The 17,492-nt window shown below is 42.0% G+C and overlaps 2 protein-coding genes and 2 pseudogenes across 7 annotated transcripts; 2 read left to right on the top strand and 2 right to left on the bottom strand.

Moving 5' to 3' along the window:
• Positions 1–233: 233 nt before the first annotated feature.
• LOC119724313 lies at positions 234–3,419 on the bottom strand (annotated as a pseudogene).
• Positions 3,420–3,454: 35 nt separating this feature from the next.
• On the top strand, positions 3,455–11,995 carry LOC119724310 (neutral cholesterol ester hydrolase 1-like). Of its 5 annotated transcripts, none has more exons than XM_038195303.1 (5): positions 3,455–3,557; positions 7,858–8,005; positions 8,989–9,214; positions 9,965–10,028; positions 10,587–11,995. In XM_038195303.1, exons 2-5 carry the CDS (start codon positions 7,877–7,879, stop codon positions 11,377–11,379), a joined length of 1,212 nt encoding a protein of 403 aa, XP_038051231.1. In that variant the 5' UTR covers positions 3,455–3,557; positions 7,858–7,876; the 3' UTR covers positions 11,380–11,995. The 5 variants fall into 5 exon arrangements, with proteins under 5 accessions (XP_038051231.1, XP_038051229.1, XP_038051227.1 ...); XM_038195301.1 differs by lacking the exon at positions 3,455–3,557 and adding an exon at positions 7,251–7,266; XM_038195299.1 differs by lacking the exon at positions 3,455–3,557 and adding an exon at positions 7,303–7,531.
• Positions 3,786–7,089, bottom strand: LOC119724308 (annotated as a pseudogene).
• Positions 11,996–12,553: 558 nt separating the features above from the next.
• On the top strand, positions 12,554–16,693 carry LOC119724311 (neutral cholesterol ester hydrolase 1-like). Of its 2 annotated transcripts, none has more exons than XM_038195305.1 (5): positions 12,554–12,751; positions 13,215–13,363; positions 13,706–13,928; positions 14,219–14,282; positions 14,691–16,693. In XM_038195305.1, the coding sequence occupies exons 2-5, from the start codon at positions 13,235–13,237 to the stop codon at positions 15,481–15,483; spliced, it is 1,209 nt and encodes a 402-aa protein (XP_038051233.1). In that variant the 5' UTR covers positions 12,554–12,751; positions 13,215–13,234; the 3' UTR covers positions 15,484–16,693. The 2 variants fall into 2 exon arrangements, with proteins under 2 accessions (XP_038051233.1, XP_038051232.1); XM_038195304.1 differs by having other exon boundaries at positions 12,555–12,751; positions 13,211–13,363.
• The last annotated feature ends 799 nt before the right edge of the window (positions 16,694–17,492 follow it).

The raw sequence follows: 17,492 nt of genomic DNA, 5'->3' as shown, positions 1-17,492 counted from the left end.
AACAAAGAGGTGAATATATACTGGTTGTCTTTGTTTTTAAATGTTTATCTTGAGTTAAAATCAATACACTTTCAGCCCAAATCCAACTGTATACATGTTCGATGTATTAAACTTTTTAAAGGGTATTAACCAAAAATAAACAAAACATAATTACATTGATCTTTATGTTTTAAATCATATTATGAGTGACTCCGACAACAATGGCTTAAAAATTTCAAAGAAGATCACCATCATCAGTTTTACAAATACATGACTTTACTTTATTCTTGCAAACTTTCCCTGAATAGACCAGTAAAATATTTTTTTACTTTATTTCACCAAACCACCCGAGCCTTGACAGACACGGCACCACTAACACTATAAAAATAAAGCATCTTCGATTCATCCCTGATTTCCATCTTTTCAGAAGAATGTCAAAGGCGCTTTCTGGTGAATTTAATAAAATCTGCTAGTGACAGATCGGCCGACGGAGAGCCAAAGACTCCGTTTGTTCCGCTAAACATGGAGTGGAAGCCGTTCGGATAATGCTTCCAAGTGACTGGCACTCCCGCCTTCTCCAGACGCTTGGCGTACATGATGCTGTCATCTCTCAAGACGTCATACTCGGCGGTCAGGATGTAAGCCTCTGGGAGTCCTCTCAGGTCTTCTCGCATGAGAGGAGCGAAGTCTGGATCCAGGATGACTTCTTTTATCTCCTTGAAGATGTCTTCATCCCCGAAGTCGGTGGCAGGCTCTTTATAGCTAGCCTGCTTGAACTCATCCGGGATGAGATCGTGGGACAGGCATTTCTTGGCTAAGGAAGATGTCTTGGCTTTTACCGACGTGTGTAAATTCTCAGACATGGGAGTGCTCAGATAATTCCTGTTGCCGATGTACATGGCCCAGAACTCGGCCATCCTTACTCTGTCGAGAATCACCGTAAAATGTTCTCCGTTCTGCTGGTAGGAAGGCGTCTGGAAGTCGAAGGCCTGCAGACAAGGGTAGATCAGAACCTGCATCTTAAGCTTAGGCAGTTTTTTATACTTCGGGTCAAAGGTCAACCTCTGGGCGACGGCAGCAGCTAGATTTCCGCCAGCACTGTCCCCCATGACAGCCACTCTGGTTGGGTCAACGTTTAGGTCTTGGAGATGTTGCAGGAATCCAACGGTTGCTGCCGTGCAGTCATCTATAGCTGCGGGAAACACGTGCTCTGGCAACACTCGGTATCTGTGGAAGATAGTTCAAGACGTCAAAACTTACATCTGTCCATCTCCTGCCCATCTTCCCCATCTATTATTTCTTTGAAAAATCCACGTAAATCACAGGTTTTTGGTAACAAATTTGCGCTGCTGTTCAGATCAAGTCATCTGAATCTTTTCACCAAGTGATATTGGTTTCCAACTTAATTGTTATTGTTGGAACCGATTCATACAGCTTTTGCGTCTTTGAGATTAAAAATATTACTCGTCCAGGAATGACTGTAGTATACACTGTACATATGAAGGTTCATTACTTACTCAACGGAGACGACAACTGCATTCAATTCTCTTGCGATCTCGGCCGTCAAGGATGAAACATATCTGTGTAGATGTAGATAATAATCACGCACTTAAATCTCAATGACAGCTGCGGCTCATGTGTGGGTAAAATTGCCTCTAACTCATCAGCAGCAAGTCATTTTCCTTGATGAAATTTTTAATGGCAATCCTCAAAAGAAAAACCTTTCATATCAATAGCGATCATGGCAGTTGTTTGTTTTAATGCATGCACGCACCTCTAAAAAAAAATGTAGTCGCTCTAGAGCGACCTGAAATACTAATAGTATACAGCAACTTGCTAATTATGTTTCTGGTACCGCTCGCGCTATAGCGGTGACAGTAAAAAAAATCTCAGCACGTTAAGAGTCTAGACATTAACGAAGCGCACAGTTATTTACCTGTCAAGGTTTCTTTTACAGAGTAACCATTGAAAACTAACCGTTAAAGAATTTTTATTTCTGACCGTGGAAAGAACATTCGTTAAACAATAATCCAGCGAGACTTTTAAACCACCGAGTACCAATCAATACGCACGGCAATTCACTTATGAAAAGAAAAGCTAAGTTGCGACTTACCAACACTCCAAGCGTCCATCCCCCACCGTGATAGAAGACAATCGCCGGGCGTTTGGCTGCTTTCTCCCGTGTTGTTGGTCATCAAAGACCCGCACGGCACCCCGCCGTAGGTCGTGTCCGTGAAGGTGACGTTCGGGCCAAGAGCCCTTTGGGCATCATTGACAACATCGGTACACCACGTGCTTACCCCTTCTGGGAGAAAGGTTGCCAGGTACGATTCCAAGGGTAACAGGCGACAATGCTGTAAGATCATCGAATTAACTTTAAATAATTATTACACTTAATACTGACAATGGTGAGTCAAAAAAGACTTCGCGAATGGTAATTTCAATTTTGAGTCGGGTGTACCTTGTTTTCAGTTTACGACCAAAAATGGGAAGAAAAGTTTCCACTGTGGTGTGAAAACATAATCTAACCTGTGGATACTTTTTCTTTGGGAAATTATTTATTCCTTAAGATTATAAGAAGATGCCTTTTAATGTAGCACAAAAGTTATTGTACAGGGTTTATGTTCGTATTATGCAAAGAGCACCGACGTAAAAACGAGAGATACTTACGATCTTGAAAATGTGAGTCAACAATTTCAACCTCCATGGAATTTCGATATTTTCAGGCGTTGGTTCGAGGGCAGCGTACAGAGCTATCCCAAGCACACACACGGTGAATGCATGTCTGATCCGGCCCATGACTTGATTTCGTCTCCTCAAAACTCAAAACTGAGGAAAGAAAATAATATAGGATAATGATTGACCAGGTAGGCCCAACGTAACGGCAAGGCCAGCAAAAAAAGTAGACACATTAAAAAACACAGTCGTACATGTACGTTCATACCAAATCACTGTGTAAGTTCTTGGAGAAACGGGGAATGTGACTTAAATTTTATTCACAAACGCTGGAACGTAAATTTATACCAGAGGGATATAAACAAAAATCATTCACAGATACTGATTCAAACATCACATGTAATTGAACCGTCTTACCTAAACGTTCACTCGCGGCTAGTCAGTGTAAAACGGCAGTTGTCAGTTCATGTACAGATGTACGTAACGTAAAGGCGAGAGTTAAATCGACGCCATAAAGTCGGTGAATTCACAGCAGCCTCACCGTCATAATAGCAGCGCATGCATGGTCACTAACGCAATAAGCCTACCCGTATTTTTGTCCAAACTTCCGTGTGACCAGTATTTGCTACTGCACTACACATACCTAGCTCTGTAGGTTATTGCTCTATGCATGGACAAGGAAAACGGATGGTACGAGTGTACACACGTTTGATCTGTACCATGGAGTTGTATACACCCGACATGTACAATGTATTGTGTGATTGTTGCGCAGGTGAATGGTACACGGGTCATAGGTTCGACAACAGACTCGGCACAAACACTCACCTTGCAAACCAGAAATCCATTCAAGCTAAAGTTGTTGACATCGTGAACGGATGACTGAGCAGACTTTCCTGGATGCAGTACGTATAAAGCTTTTTGGAAGTATATTGGGGGCGCTGTTTTTTTCGGCCGGCCGTGCTGCTACATTTTCTCCTGGAGCGCCATTTTTTAATTGTTTTTTTTTCATTGTCAATAAATAAGGGATACTGATAAATTCTCATTATGAATGTTAAGTGTTATCGCGGTCGTAATGTATGAGCCTTATTCGTGTGCCTCAGAGTCATAAAAAAAGAGAGAAAGGTGGCAGCTAGGTTCATTCCGAAGTTGGATTACATTTTAATATAGCACAACAATGTTTCTTAAAAAAAAAGACATTTAATTTGTATAATAGAAGACATGAAAAAAATTAACAGCCTCAGACCTCGAATCTGGGCGAAGCGATCTTAAAAATGGACGGAAGTATACATGCATGTTAGGTGGACGGTGCCTTGGAAACAAATCTTTTGGACGTTTTCCTTCAGTAACTTGGTACATTCTGACAAACCTATACACAAGCAGATTAATTATCAACACCTCTCCCCGAATGAAACCCATTGAACATCCGTCACAATTTCATAAAACGGATACAAAGCTATACTCCCCCGTTCTGATTCTCACACTTGTTTACTTGTTTACAAAACATCAACATTAAAATGTTCGTTGCTTGAAGAGAATACAAGCTTTAAAAAATTCATCAAAGTTTCTCCGCTGCAAATTCAAAGAAATCAGCCAAAGCCAGATCCCCTGATGGCGAAGTGAAGGGTCCGTCCTTGGTGTTGAACATCGCGTGGAAGCCGTTCTTGTAATGCTTCCAAGTGACTGGCACTCTCGCCTTCTCCAGACGCTTGGCGTACATGATGCCGTCATCCCTCAAGACGTCATACTCGGCGGTCAGGATGTAAGCCTTTGGGAGTCCTCTCAGGTCTTCTCGCATGAGAGGAGCGAAGTCTGGATTCGAGAGGACTTCTTTGATCTCCTTGTAGATGTCTTCATCCCCGAAGTCGGTTGAGGGTGCTTCGTAGCCAGCCTGCTTGAACTCATCCGGGATGAGATCATGGGAAAGGCATTTCTTGATCAGGGTGGATCTCTTGGCCTTTGCTGACGCATGTTGGTTTACGGACATCTTTATCTTAAAGGATGGCCTGTTGTTGAGATACACGGCCCAGCATTCAGCCATCGTCACTCTGTCGACAACGACCGTGGTATAGTCTCCATTCTGCTGGTAGGAAGGGTCTGGAAGTCGAAGGCCTGCAGACAAGGGTAGATCAGAACCTGCATCTTAAGCTTGGGCAGCTCCTTATACTTCGGGTCAAAAGTCAACCTCTGGGCGACGGCAGCAGCTAGATTTCCGCCAGCACTTTCCCCCATGACAGCCACTCTGGTTGGGTCAACGTTGAGGTCTTGTAGACGGCCTAGGAAGCTTACAGTTGCCATGGTGCAGTCATCTATGGCAGCCGGGAAGAGGAAGTCAGGAGCCAGGCGATAACTGCGGAATGTAAGATCGACATGGAATCTGAACGACAGTCTGCTGTCTGCATTGCTTCGTTTTTCACTTTTTGTTGTAGTTGTTGTTTTCAAAATGAAATTTAAAAGTGAAAACTTTTTTTTTAGCTTTTGTATGATATTTTAGAACTTTAATCTGTTGGCTGTCAGGACTTATTTTACACACGATCGAGACTTCCAAAGCAAAGACAATGTTGCCATAAGCTTTTAAGGGATAACACGCATCAAACGACAATAACATTCAACACATTGTTTTTTCATATCGTGCCAGTAAGTTGAAACGATTGATGATAATGATGATGACGTGCTAAGGATTATTAGAATGACGTAAATTATGCCATTATCAGTTTTATAAAATTTAACACGAGACCATTCTGGTCAATGAAATTGCACTATACCCAAGACATATTTGCCGATCCATTACTTACTCGACAGAAACGACTACGGCATCTAACGTTCTGGCAATCTCTGCCGTCAGAGAGTGGGACAAATCTGCCCAAAAGAAAACAATTAAATAACAATAAATTATGTTGTGTACACTGCTGAAGACCCGGCCATTGATTTGCAAATTTTGTGAAGGAATTAAACGCAATTAAACTGCCCGTTTCGGGCAGGGTCTTAGTTTTATTGCTTTTCTGTCAATCACAAAAAAAAATGGCTGAAATTATAGCCTCAAAAGTCGTTAATGGTTACCTTTAGATTTCAAATAAAGTTGGAATGAACAACGCATGCATGTGACGTTTCACCACTGATTCTGCTCCACGTTCGAGCAGGTTCTGTGGTGGCTGACCCCGGTGAGCCTCAGAGCTAGAGCGGCATATGGGGCTATAACCCGGGTCGATCCGGGTGAGGTAATAGTTGAGGTCAGCTGCATTCTTGGCTGCTTCACAGAGGCACTATGCAGCCTCCAAGGATGCGTTGGGACCATAGAGCTATATTAAATTGCAGCTCTATAAATATGGTTGGGACGAGCAAAAAGACACATGCGCGTCATAACTCTATGAATATTAACCGATTATTTTGAATTTGTTGACTTATACTTCCGGGGATATAGCCAAAAATACTTAACCACTGTCTGAGGTAAACATTTCTGAACTTGGCAAATGGTTGTTTTTAGACCAATAGCAGAGGGCTCCATTTTGGCTATAATGGGCTCTGAGCGTTATATACGTGAACTCACCGGTGTGACCGAACCTCCAGCCCCCACCGTGATAGAAGACGACAGCCGGGCGTTTCGGCGCGTTCGCCCCCTCCTGTTCATCGGCGTAGACGCGCACTGGCACCCCATCAAACACGGTGTCAGTGAATGTACATTGGGACCGGTAGTCCGCATGTTTATTCTGGATTCCCTATCCAAAATGTTCTTGATTGTGGCCGGGGTGTAGGGTTCAAGGTACAAACTCTGCGATGGTATAGACAAAAAAATTCAATCACGTCTAGGTTGAAAACTACTATTCTTCAGTTCAATATCAAGACAGTCATGAACATCCACATAAAAATATGAGGCAGTGATAAGGACATTCGAAATTATTTGATCAGTTAAACTATTAACTCGTATATAACAAGCTCTCACTTGTGCATGCAACTAGTTGAACGCGATCTAAATGGTGCAATTTTCAAGTTTGCAACGTGTGAGAGATTTAGTCTGCAGAGTTTCAGCAACAACAGCCTTTGGGCAAGACCAAATAGTTTGAAGAGTTTTTACGTACCGCCTTCAACACTATCGTGAGTAGCTTCAACTTCCAAGGGACTTCAATTCCTGAAGGGATGGGCAGAAGGGCCACATACAGTATGAGCCCGAGTACGGGTAACGATGCGATCAGAATGTTCCTCATGATCATGACTCACATAATGCACTAATTAACTTGAAGGAGGTCTGGTGCGTGAGCACAACTCACGCGGCGGCCTTCTACCATAATAATACAACAGTACGTGCCTTTCGCCAAGGTAAGGCCATCGTGGCTTAGAGCGGCGAGGTTGCAAAGACCCGAAGCGACTGGAGCAAAGATTAGTCAGCACGCACGAGTGGCATCGCGTGTGTGGTCTCCATCTCCAGTCGCCTCGCTTTTTCGCCGCTGCGGGCAAGTTAAGCCACGATGGCCTTGGTGAAAGGCTAAATCAAGCCCAGATAAAGCCACTTTACACGAACCTGGTTTCTTTATTATTTAGAGTTGCTGTGAGATAATCAGCTTACAGAAGTGAATGAGATCATATTGTTAACCGTAGTCGATCGGGGGTTGTCATGTGGTATGTGGCCCTGCTGCCGATCCCTTTATCAGGAATTGAAATCGTTAGGGTCAGGGTCGGGCCAGGGAACGTATTGTACCAGCAGTGTACTACGTAGGCGAGGCAGCGCACTGGATTATATTGTGGAATTCTAAGAATGGCTATGTGATATTTGGAAATCAAAAACATTGGTTTTGTTTTCGAATAAGTTTGTCAGTATGTGTTCTTATTCCTCCGTACTGCATTGATGACAGTTTGCACAGGATTGACACAGCCTGCTTCGCCAGTAATTATCTTGTAATATAGTCCATTGTTATTCAGTCGTATGGCGGCTAACAGCCCATCTGCTCTATGCAATGTACCAGACGTTTTCCTTGTTGCGGGCATGCTGCAAGTTCATTATCGATTTATTGCACTATAGATAGGGCTGTACGAACCTCGCCGGGGTCATGCAAAGCAATGCAGAACTAACTGTTCGTGTGACGTAATATAATATCATGCTGTGGGAACTGTAGACGAGTTTTGTGTTCTTTCGACCACGAATTCAATAAAATTAGGAACCTTCTGGCGGGCTAGTCTTTTCTGATCGCACTTTTAATCATTTCTCGCTAGGTGACCACTTTGCTGAATCATGGCCGTGATAAGGACTGCACTCCTCGCCTGCTTGGTCGGGATCGTTCTCTACGTGTACTTTGAACCCATACCAGACGCCATCGAGATACCCTGGAAATTAAAGCTAATTTCACACTTATTCCCAGTGGTAAGTATAGCCACACCAAATAAGCTATATTTTAATATCATTGCCGAATTTAAACGGCGGTTAAATATAAGTTGCTGAGCAAAATGTCTTGCTTTCTGGAATTAAATACAATAAACACCACATCAATTAAAGTGTCCGTGCAAAAAATAATATATTTGTAATGTTATCATTGAAACTGCACGTTTTTACCTAATTTTTCCATTCAACCTTATTTTCAATTATCGTTTCGCCATTTTGAAGGGTATTTTGGTGCTTTTTTAGTTATATTAATGCCAATTTCCATAGTCATCAGCAAAACTATGACGTCATTTCAGGCAGAAAACTCAATGTTACAGTTATTTCAGCACCGAAAGTTGGCAGAATTTTTGAAATTTTGCTGTAATAAAATTTCTTTTCTTTGGTGATTCGTTGTTGTGTATAAGTACATGGCAGTAAGCAAGTGAGCAACCTTTTCTCACAAGTGTTTTCAATATGCAAATTTAAGTTCACAATTTGAACACAAAACCCATAACTTACTGAACAGTGTCTCCCTGAAAAATCACATCATTTAGCAACATCGCCCTCAGTTGTCCGGAAAAGTATAGAAAGTTTGAAATGTTTAAAGAAGCGCACTGTACTTTTCAATAAAATCAGCCAAAAAGGGAAGTCAAATAGGAGTAGAAAGTTGCACCATAATCAATGTGTTCCTATGAACAATTCGTCGCATGGACCCTTTAACGTTTTAAGTGAACAAAAAGCAACCTACTACTCTAACAAAATTTCTTACAATAAATTCATTTTGATACCTGCAAAATTGCCTGACTGCAAAATCCCAGCCAGGCAAGATGGCGTCGGTCGGTCACCCCAAGCTGTACTTTCTTTGCCGATGAGGGGGTACTTGTGAACGGAGCGGATAGTAGAGTTATCAGTAGGTACAACTGCACCAACACGTCTTAAAGCTATCTTAAAGCTATCACCGAGCGAATTTTGTTCAAATGTTTCAGACTTCTCGTTTGGCGTCCATCATGCCGGAGGGAGAGGTGAAAACGTGGTTGGATACTTTCCTCGTTGGGGCCATGAGGTCCAGTGGCCCGAACGTCACCTACAGAGACACGACTTACGGCGGGGTGCCCGTGCGTGTCTTTGACGACCAACACGACGGGGAGAAAGCGGCCAAACGCCCGGCGATTGTCTACTATCACGGCGGGGGATGGATCTTGGGACGCGTGGGTGAGTAACGTACATGATTTTCAATACAAAAAGACTTCAATCCGGCGACCAAATTTAGAAGCCATAGCTTAACCACGCCTACACGCAGGTACGGGTGTTACGCGCGCGCTACTCCTTCGACTAATGGTTTTGAATTACTCGCGCGCCTCAACTAAAGAACGCGTGCATCGTGCGCGTGGGCGTGGCACCACCAATCAGCGGATTAATGTTGCCAATTTATTGACCGACATGGACCTTTGGTCGTGTTCCCCGAATGAATTTTGTAAATTGTGAACTGTTGAACCGGATGGTGCCAGACCATTATTTTATGCATTCTAGCCTCAGCTTCAATTTTTTTTTTAAATGTGGTTTAAAACATTTCAATTATTCATCAAAGCAGACTGGTATTAATTTGTGATAAACTTTCTGTCATTGCTTTCATTTCTAGTTCGTAAGTTCCAAAAAATGAAGATTTTACCTCGCTTTCAATTTAATATGGCCGACTCGTGAACAAAGCCCATCGAACAGTTCCAATCGGTTATGCTCTGTGGAAGCAAATAATGATCTTCCTTTATATCTAGGCCCAAAACAAAATCAGATAATTAAAAAAAAACACACTCTGATATAACATTATAATTCCAGTAATTTTGAAAGTTTTACTTTAACTAAAAATGGCGATTGCCAACAAACGGTCGTAAAAGCAGTTTGATAGCAACGAACGCCAAAATATTCGATTTTTTCGAAAGTTATCGTTATTTATCCGAAATACAGATCTGTACCATGCTCTGACGTCTGAAATAGCCAGAGAAACTGGTGCGGTTGTCGTTTCTGTTGAGTAAGTATTAAATGTAAAATTGTTCTTTTATTTTAATTTGTTTATTGCAATGCACCGAGAAGTCTTGGAATCTAGCATAATTATTCACAAATCTTGCCAAGAATCATTTTTTGATGTAACTTAAGATGTTGCAGGAAAACTAGAGTGGTAAAAACGGTTGAGACGCTTTTAAGATAATGAAGAGCTCAGTCAACGGGGAGTAAGGACCTACTCTCTAAATTCTAAAGAGTGAAAAATTCACTCCTTTCGAGCGAAGATTCACTCCCACAGTCGGAAACTAGGGACTAGACGTTTTAGAGTGAAATTTCTTCAATCTTAAAGATCGAGGTTTCACTCGAGCTCAAGTAAAACGCACTAAAACGTCTAGTCCCTAATTTCACTCTTTGGAATTTAGAGAGTACCAGTTGGGATTCGAACCACATCCCCAAAGTGGTATACACTATCAATATTCCCAGACGATATCACACGTGCCTTTCCTATAAGAACTAGTTTCCCTTTAGTCTCAAACAACCTAATCGTCTTGGACTTTTGTCATCTTCAAACTTCTCCATGCTGCAGGTACCGGCTTGCCCCAAAGCACGTGTTTCCCGCAGCTATAGATGACTGCACGGCAGCAACCGTTGGATTCCTGCAACATCTCCAAGACCTCAACGTTGACCCAACCAGAGTGGCTGTCATGGGGGACAGTGCTGGCGGAAATCTAGCTGCTGCCGTCGCCCAGAGGTTGACCTTTGACCCGAAGTATAAGAAGCTGCCCGGGCTTAAGATGCAGGTTCTGATCTACCCTTGTTTGCAGGCCTTCGACTATCAGACGCCTTCCATCCAGCAGAACGGAGACTACAAGACTGTCATCCTGAATAGGGTGAACACGGCTTGGTTTTTGTCGGTGTATCTTAACTTCAGTCCATCCTTTCGGACACCGATGTCCCTAAACCAACATACTTCAGCAAAAGCCAAGAGATCTCCCCTGATCAAGAAATGCCTGTCCCACGATCTTATCCCGGATGAGTTCAAGCAGACTGGCTACAAAGCGCCCTCAACCGACTTCGGGGATGAAGACATCTACAAGGAGATCAAAGACGTCCTCTTGAATCCAGACTTCTCTCCTCTCATGCGAGAAGACCTGAGAGGACTCCCAGAGGCTTACATCCTGACCGCCGAGTATGACGTCTTGAGGGATGACGGCATCATGTACGCCAAGCGTCTGGAAAAGGCGGGAGTGCCAGTCACTTGGAAGCATTACAAGAAAGGTTACCACGCCATGTTTGACATTAAGGGCGGGTTTCGGTCTTCCCCTTCGTCAGAGCTAGCGTCTGAAGATTTCTACAATTTTGCAAAAAAACATCTGTGATCGATGTTTGATATTTGTGAAAGATGAAACGGGGCTGAAAGCAGTCATTAGACAAGTTTAGTCTTCTAACAGTTGAGTTTTTCAATTAATAATCTTAAACTTACTCAGAGAAATGCTACAAAAATGAGGAAATTTCGTTTTCTGTCAAGCTTTTATATGCCGCCTAGCTCTTAGAAACAGTTCCGCAATAAATATGTTAACGAAGTGGGTGATGACATAAAAAATAGTACACTACTGAAGTTCAATTTTTGGATGAGTATATATAAAGCTTTTTCGTTGTTTTTTGTTAAGGAAAGGTCGACCTTTCCGTTTGGTTGCACAAGCCAGGGAAGGTCTTCAGCACAAAAAATACAGTGCCCAGGAACATGACCCCCCCCTTCAGTTACTTCAGTAATGGGATAGGATCTTGGGAGTCAGACATGATGGGGGAGTGGTTAGGCCTATGTAAATTAGCATAGAAAGCATTTAAATATTGATTGTGCCGATGCTGTGATTGGCAGGAAATCTAAGCGATGGGTTGAATAATCTGAAATAGTTTGTTTCACTTTCTAATGCCTTTCTTACACAAAACGATTTTGGTTATTAAAGATTAAGTGGCTGATTGTTTTAACAGGTAGTCCTTTTTGTCGATGACCGTTTTGAGTTTGTTTCTGCATTTAGGGGACGTTAAACAATAGAGGACAATAGAGTCCCCAATTCTCGAAGGTCCCCAATTTGGCGATGTGTACAAAACATATGGGAGGTCTTCCTAGAAAGTTAAGAGTACAAGCAAAAGAGGGAGAATAGGGGGTCCCGATTGCAGGCAAATACACACTTCTGTGTTTTCGTTTATGAGTGTAGGGTGAGTGGTGAGATAAAAAAAAAAATAAAAAAAATAAAAACACGGCAGAAATTACCAGAATCGGGAATAATTGAAATGAACTTTACTGTCCAGCAAGAGTGGCGAAGGCGTGACAAACGATGATTTGAAGGAAGTGGTGGTGGCCGGTGGTGGTGGGGGGGGGGGGGGGGGGGGGGGGGAGGAGGAGGGGGACCATGAGCAACGACCATCACACGATGCCAACCCAACGCCAACCCGTTATTTGAATACTTCTTACAAACACGGTCAATACCGGCATAAATGCGTTGATGTATACACAGAGGTAAATCACAAATACAAATTTTGTATCCCGTGCACTTTGTACTTTAACTTTGCCCCGTTTCATCAGTGGATGAAGGTAAGGGTACATCAAATCAGTGTGAAATGATTGCATGACGAAGCAGATGCAGTATTCGATATCAGGTAGACAAGATATCATAGTAGGCCAACCTAATTTCATTGACAGTGTAACGGGTCACGCATCCACTGGCGGTCAACCTGTGAAAAAAATAGGTATGTAAAGGATGATGTATACCATTTTTTCATATTAATGTCTTTTGATGCGTTCCCAATACTCTTCGGTATATAAGACGCAGACGCTAAAGTGTCGACAAGAATAATTGCCTCATGGTTTGATTGTGACTCTGCGAGTTTAATTGTAATAGAATTCATTGGAGAAATAGTAGTGCTCAAAGCTTATTTTACCCCTGGTGAATGAAGAGTTATGTATTGGTGGTCAGTAAAAAAAAATCACAGGAATCACAAACCGCAAAGCAAATTATACACATCGTGTCATTTCAAACCGGCATAACTAACTAATTTTAAAAAGAATATGCTTATTTTAAAAAAGTTTGACTCTGCTGCACTGTTGAAATCACAATTTCAAAAGTTAGCGTTAGTGTATTGATTTCGTAATTATACGTTTCCACGAGCCATCATTTTCGTTTTATCTTTAACATTTTTTCCCACCAGACAGAGACATTACTTTGCTGAATCATGGGCATGATAAGGACCGCACTCCTCGCCTGCTTGGTCGGGATCGTTCTCTACGTGTACTTTGAACCCATACCTGACGCCATTGAGATACCCTGGAGATTAAAGTTAATGACGCACATTTTTCCAATAGTAAGTAAACACAGCTATGCTATATCGGTGAGGACTAGAGGCGTTTCCGCCGCCTATTGTAAGATTTATCAAAGCTCAAAGGGTAACGAATTACTACTGCCTGCCGCATGAGGGCGCTCCTGAAGTGATATCACCTCAAACATTTTTAATCGTGAATCCATTATGGTTTGCAGACTTTCATTTTTGTTCTCGGGAGAAAGAGTAAGGATCGCATATTCAAAATACAGCATGGTTTTTGGTAATGTTATTAACAGTAAAAATCAAGGCAAAGTATGTCTCCAGAATAATTGAACTGTATCGTTGTCTTAAAGAGGACAGTTTATTATTCTTTCAATTTCTCAGACTATTGGCCTACCATCTATCATGCCTGAGAGACTGAGCGCATGGCTTGCTCCCAAGATTGCAGAATCTATGAGGTCCAGTGGCCCGAACGTGTCCTACGAGGACACGACTTACGGCGGGGTGCCCGTGCGTGTCTTTGACGACCAACGAGACGGGGAGAAAGCAGCCAAACGCCCGGCGATTGTCTTCTATCACGGTGGGGGATGGAGAATGGGAAACGTGGGTGAGTCTGGCCTTATCAAAGTCTAATCGCTTTTTGATCGAAACTAAATGATCGATCTTTTCACAAGTTAGTCGTTGTCAACAGGGCGAAAATATACCCAAATAATTTAACGATTAGGTTTATATCGATGCCAATTATTTATGACAAGATATCCAACAATGTCGATATATATCCTGACAGTTTCAAACAAAATGATTAAGAACGTGAACAGTCCAGAAACATACTCCATTAAGCACTGTGAATTGAAAACGTACCAAGACTGGAATTATCTTTTTATCAAATGTATACAGATATGTACCATTTTCTGACGGCAACAATTGCACGAGAACTTGGTGCAGTAGTCATTTCTGTTGAGTGAGTATATTACTGTGAATTCTATTTTGTTTTACTCCCTTATGGCACAGAGCTAATGAGCTTCGAAAGTCATTGTCATAGATGTACAGGCTCACAAATTAGATTTTGCAGAAATTCGAGCGTTTGAATAAAGGAAATGGCTAACTCATTTCTTAAAGACGCAAATGCCTATACTCCGTAGAAGTGTGACGTCACGAAGCGTCGTCTCCAAGAATGACGTGTCCAAACCATGTCTCGTACGCCATTTTTACCATAGGGTTTGCAAAAACGGGATTTGAACCATCACTAATTATCCAACTGAATCCATAATGTTTACCAAAGTGTGATAGGCTGACAAGGACCGATTCAAATTACCTTTCAGAGAGCACACTATTATACTTTTATCATTTGTATTCCTCATTATTGCAGGTACCGGCTTGCCCCAAAGCACGTGTTCCCCGCAGCTATAGATGACTGCACGGCAGCAACCGTTGGATTCCTGCAACATCTCCAAGACCTCAACGTTGACCCAACCAGAGTGGCTGTCATGGGGGACAGTGCTGGCGGAAATCTAGCTGCTGCAGTCGCCCAGAGGCTGACCTTTGACCCAAAGTATAAGAAACTGCCCAAGCTTAAGATGCAGGTTCTGATCTACCCTTGTCTGCAGGCTTTCGACTTCCAGACGCCTTCCTATCAGCAGAACGGCGACTATACCACTATTGTTCTCGATAAGATGATGATGGCAGAATTCTGGGCCGTGTATCTCAACAACAGGCCTTCCTTAAAGACACCGATGTCCGTTAACCAACACACTTCGGTAAAAGCCAAGAATTCCCCCCTGGTCAAGAAATGCCTGCCCCGCGATCTCATCCCGGATGAGTTCAAGCAGGCTGGCTACAAAGCGCCTTCAACCGACTTCGGGGATGAAGACATCTACAAGGAGATCAAAGAAGTCATCTTGAATCCAGACTTCGCTCCTCTCATGCGAGAAGACCTGAGAGGACTCCCAGAGGCTTACATCCTGACCGCCGAGTATGACGTCTTGAGAGATGACGGCATCATGTACGCCAAGCGTCTGGAGCAGGCGGGAGTGCCAGTCACTTGGAAGCATTACAAGAACGGCTTCCACGCGATGTTCAACACCAAGGACGGACCCTTCACTTCGCCATCAGGGGATCTGGCTGTAGCAGATTTCTTTGATTTCACCAGAAGAGTTCTTTAACATTCCATTTTGTCACCTTGTCAATATCAGGCTTAGGTTGGGACTTGATTTTGCCGTAATTTTGTGCATCCCGTGTTGATGATTGTGCAACAATAACTCCGAGACCACGCGTGCTACAGCAGTGCCTGCCTAATATTTACAGGCGTCCTTGATTTTTAGGTAATTCGCATCACTGTTTTTTCACAAATAATGAAGATGTTCGTTTCATATAAATTTATTTTATCTGCTTATGATTGTAGTGTGCGATTCAGTAGTTCGAGTAGTGGTTTTGTAAGAAGATTGGGGGAGCCCTGTGATCAAATGCAACGAGGTATTTGTGATAAATTTACGGAACAGTCGTAGAGAAAAATGCATGTCATGTACTTCAATCATTTCGATGCTTTATTTTCCTCCATAATTGTTTCAATATCAGAAGAGGTGAATTTGTATGCGAGACTAAATGTTGATGTATGGAGTTTCTATAGGTTAATAATGATTGTATTGATCACTGAATGAATTATATGATTATGTGTGGGTGTGCTCAAGTGCTGTCCCTTCTTTAGAAAGATTTATCGCTCGTCTTGGGGTTTGCATGTGGGATTGTTCTATAATTAGTCTCGCAGTTTTTCACACATCAATCTACCAATTGTATGTTGTTTAAATTCCTAAGTTGCAAATATGTGGCCATAAATTGTTATGTATCCTGTATTTCTGATGACTGGTGTTAATGATGTGTAACTTTTCAACTGATAAATAAGTGCTACTTGTTTATTTACAGTATAAATATTCAACAAGGGAAACAACGGGAACCAACAGGAAAGGAAAACCGGGAAAGAAACTGGACAAACACATACCCCTCAACCAGTCAGATTTCAAATATTTCCTTGTCATTTTCATGGCTAAGTTGGGCCTACCTTGAAATTAAAAAGCAAATAATTCTGCGCAAAAATTACTGCATTTATTAATGTTAATCGCGAAAAGTTTAATATTAACAAAGTTCATAGAGTACAAATGATACCATGTTCGTCTGAATGAAAAATGGCATTTGCTTTTACTACAAATTTTTATGCATGTACTTCCATCTGTATGAATGAAAAGTAGCAAATGCTTTTACTAAAAACCATTTGCTAAAGTATGAAAATATTTACTTTTTACTTTTTAGCTTTTGCTACACTATAGCGTTTTCTTCGTTTCATATAAATAAAAAGGAGTAAATGCTTCAGATTTCAAATATTTACTTGTCATATTTTAAGGTTGGGTTGGGGCTACCTTGAAAATATAAAAGCACACAATTCTGCGCAAAAATTACTGAATTTATTTATGCTAATCGCGAGAAATTAATATCAACAACGTTCATACAAATAATACCATAGTTCGTATGAATAAAAACTGGCATTTGCATTTACTACCAGCATTTACTCGCATCTGTATGAATGAAAAATAAATTAAGCAAACGCTTTTACTGAAAACCATTTGCTCTTGACTAAATGGCCTGCACAATGTACAGGTTTACAGGTAAAGTTTGCAGAAAATAAAATGATCGTAACCGAAACGGGAAAGTTGCACGTGTGTGCGTACATACTCGGTACGCATTTCTAGCTAGCTTCACGCGCGTCGAGTTAGGTCATGTGCTGGAGGACATGTACGTTTAGCTGTATGACTTTATTCTAATGTTTTGCTCGTCCACGAGCGACCACAAAAATGGCGCACATTCGCACAGTGAATGAGGCAGCCTCGACAACATGGCGCAGCAAAAGCTCGTACCCATGGGAACGAGGTTGTGAATGGGGGTATGCACGCGCTGCCGATAGTCTTTCTATTTTATATCTGGACTGCGCACCCTATAATGCGCTCGAGCGTTATCTCCTGCACGTCACGCGTCACGTGACATCACGTACGATTTTTTTTTTCCAAGACTGCGCGATGCCTTTTCGATGTGGATTCGGGAAGCTCCGTTTTACGCCGCCAAAAACATGTATTCTGGGTAAAGAAATGGAGAACAAAAATAGTTTGTCACTTATTAACTTGAA

Source organism: Patiria miniata, unplaced genomic scaffold, assembly GCF_015706575.1.
Source record: "Patiria miniata isolate m_02_andy unplaced genomic scaffold, ASM1570657v1 HiC_scaffold_18, whole genome shotgun sequence".
Taxonomy (NCBI): Eukaryota; Metazoa; Echinodermata; class Asteroidea; order Valvatida; family Asterinidae; genus Patiria; species Patiria miniata.
The sequence above is the reverse complement of the archived record's forward strand: the minus strand, read 5'-3'. Positions and strand labels throughout refer to the sequence as shown.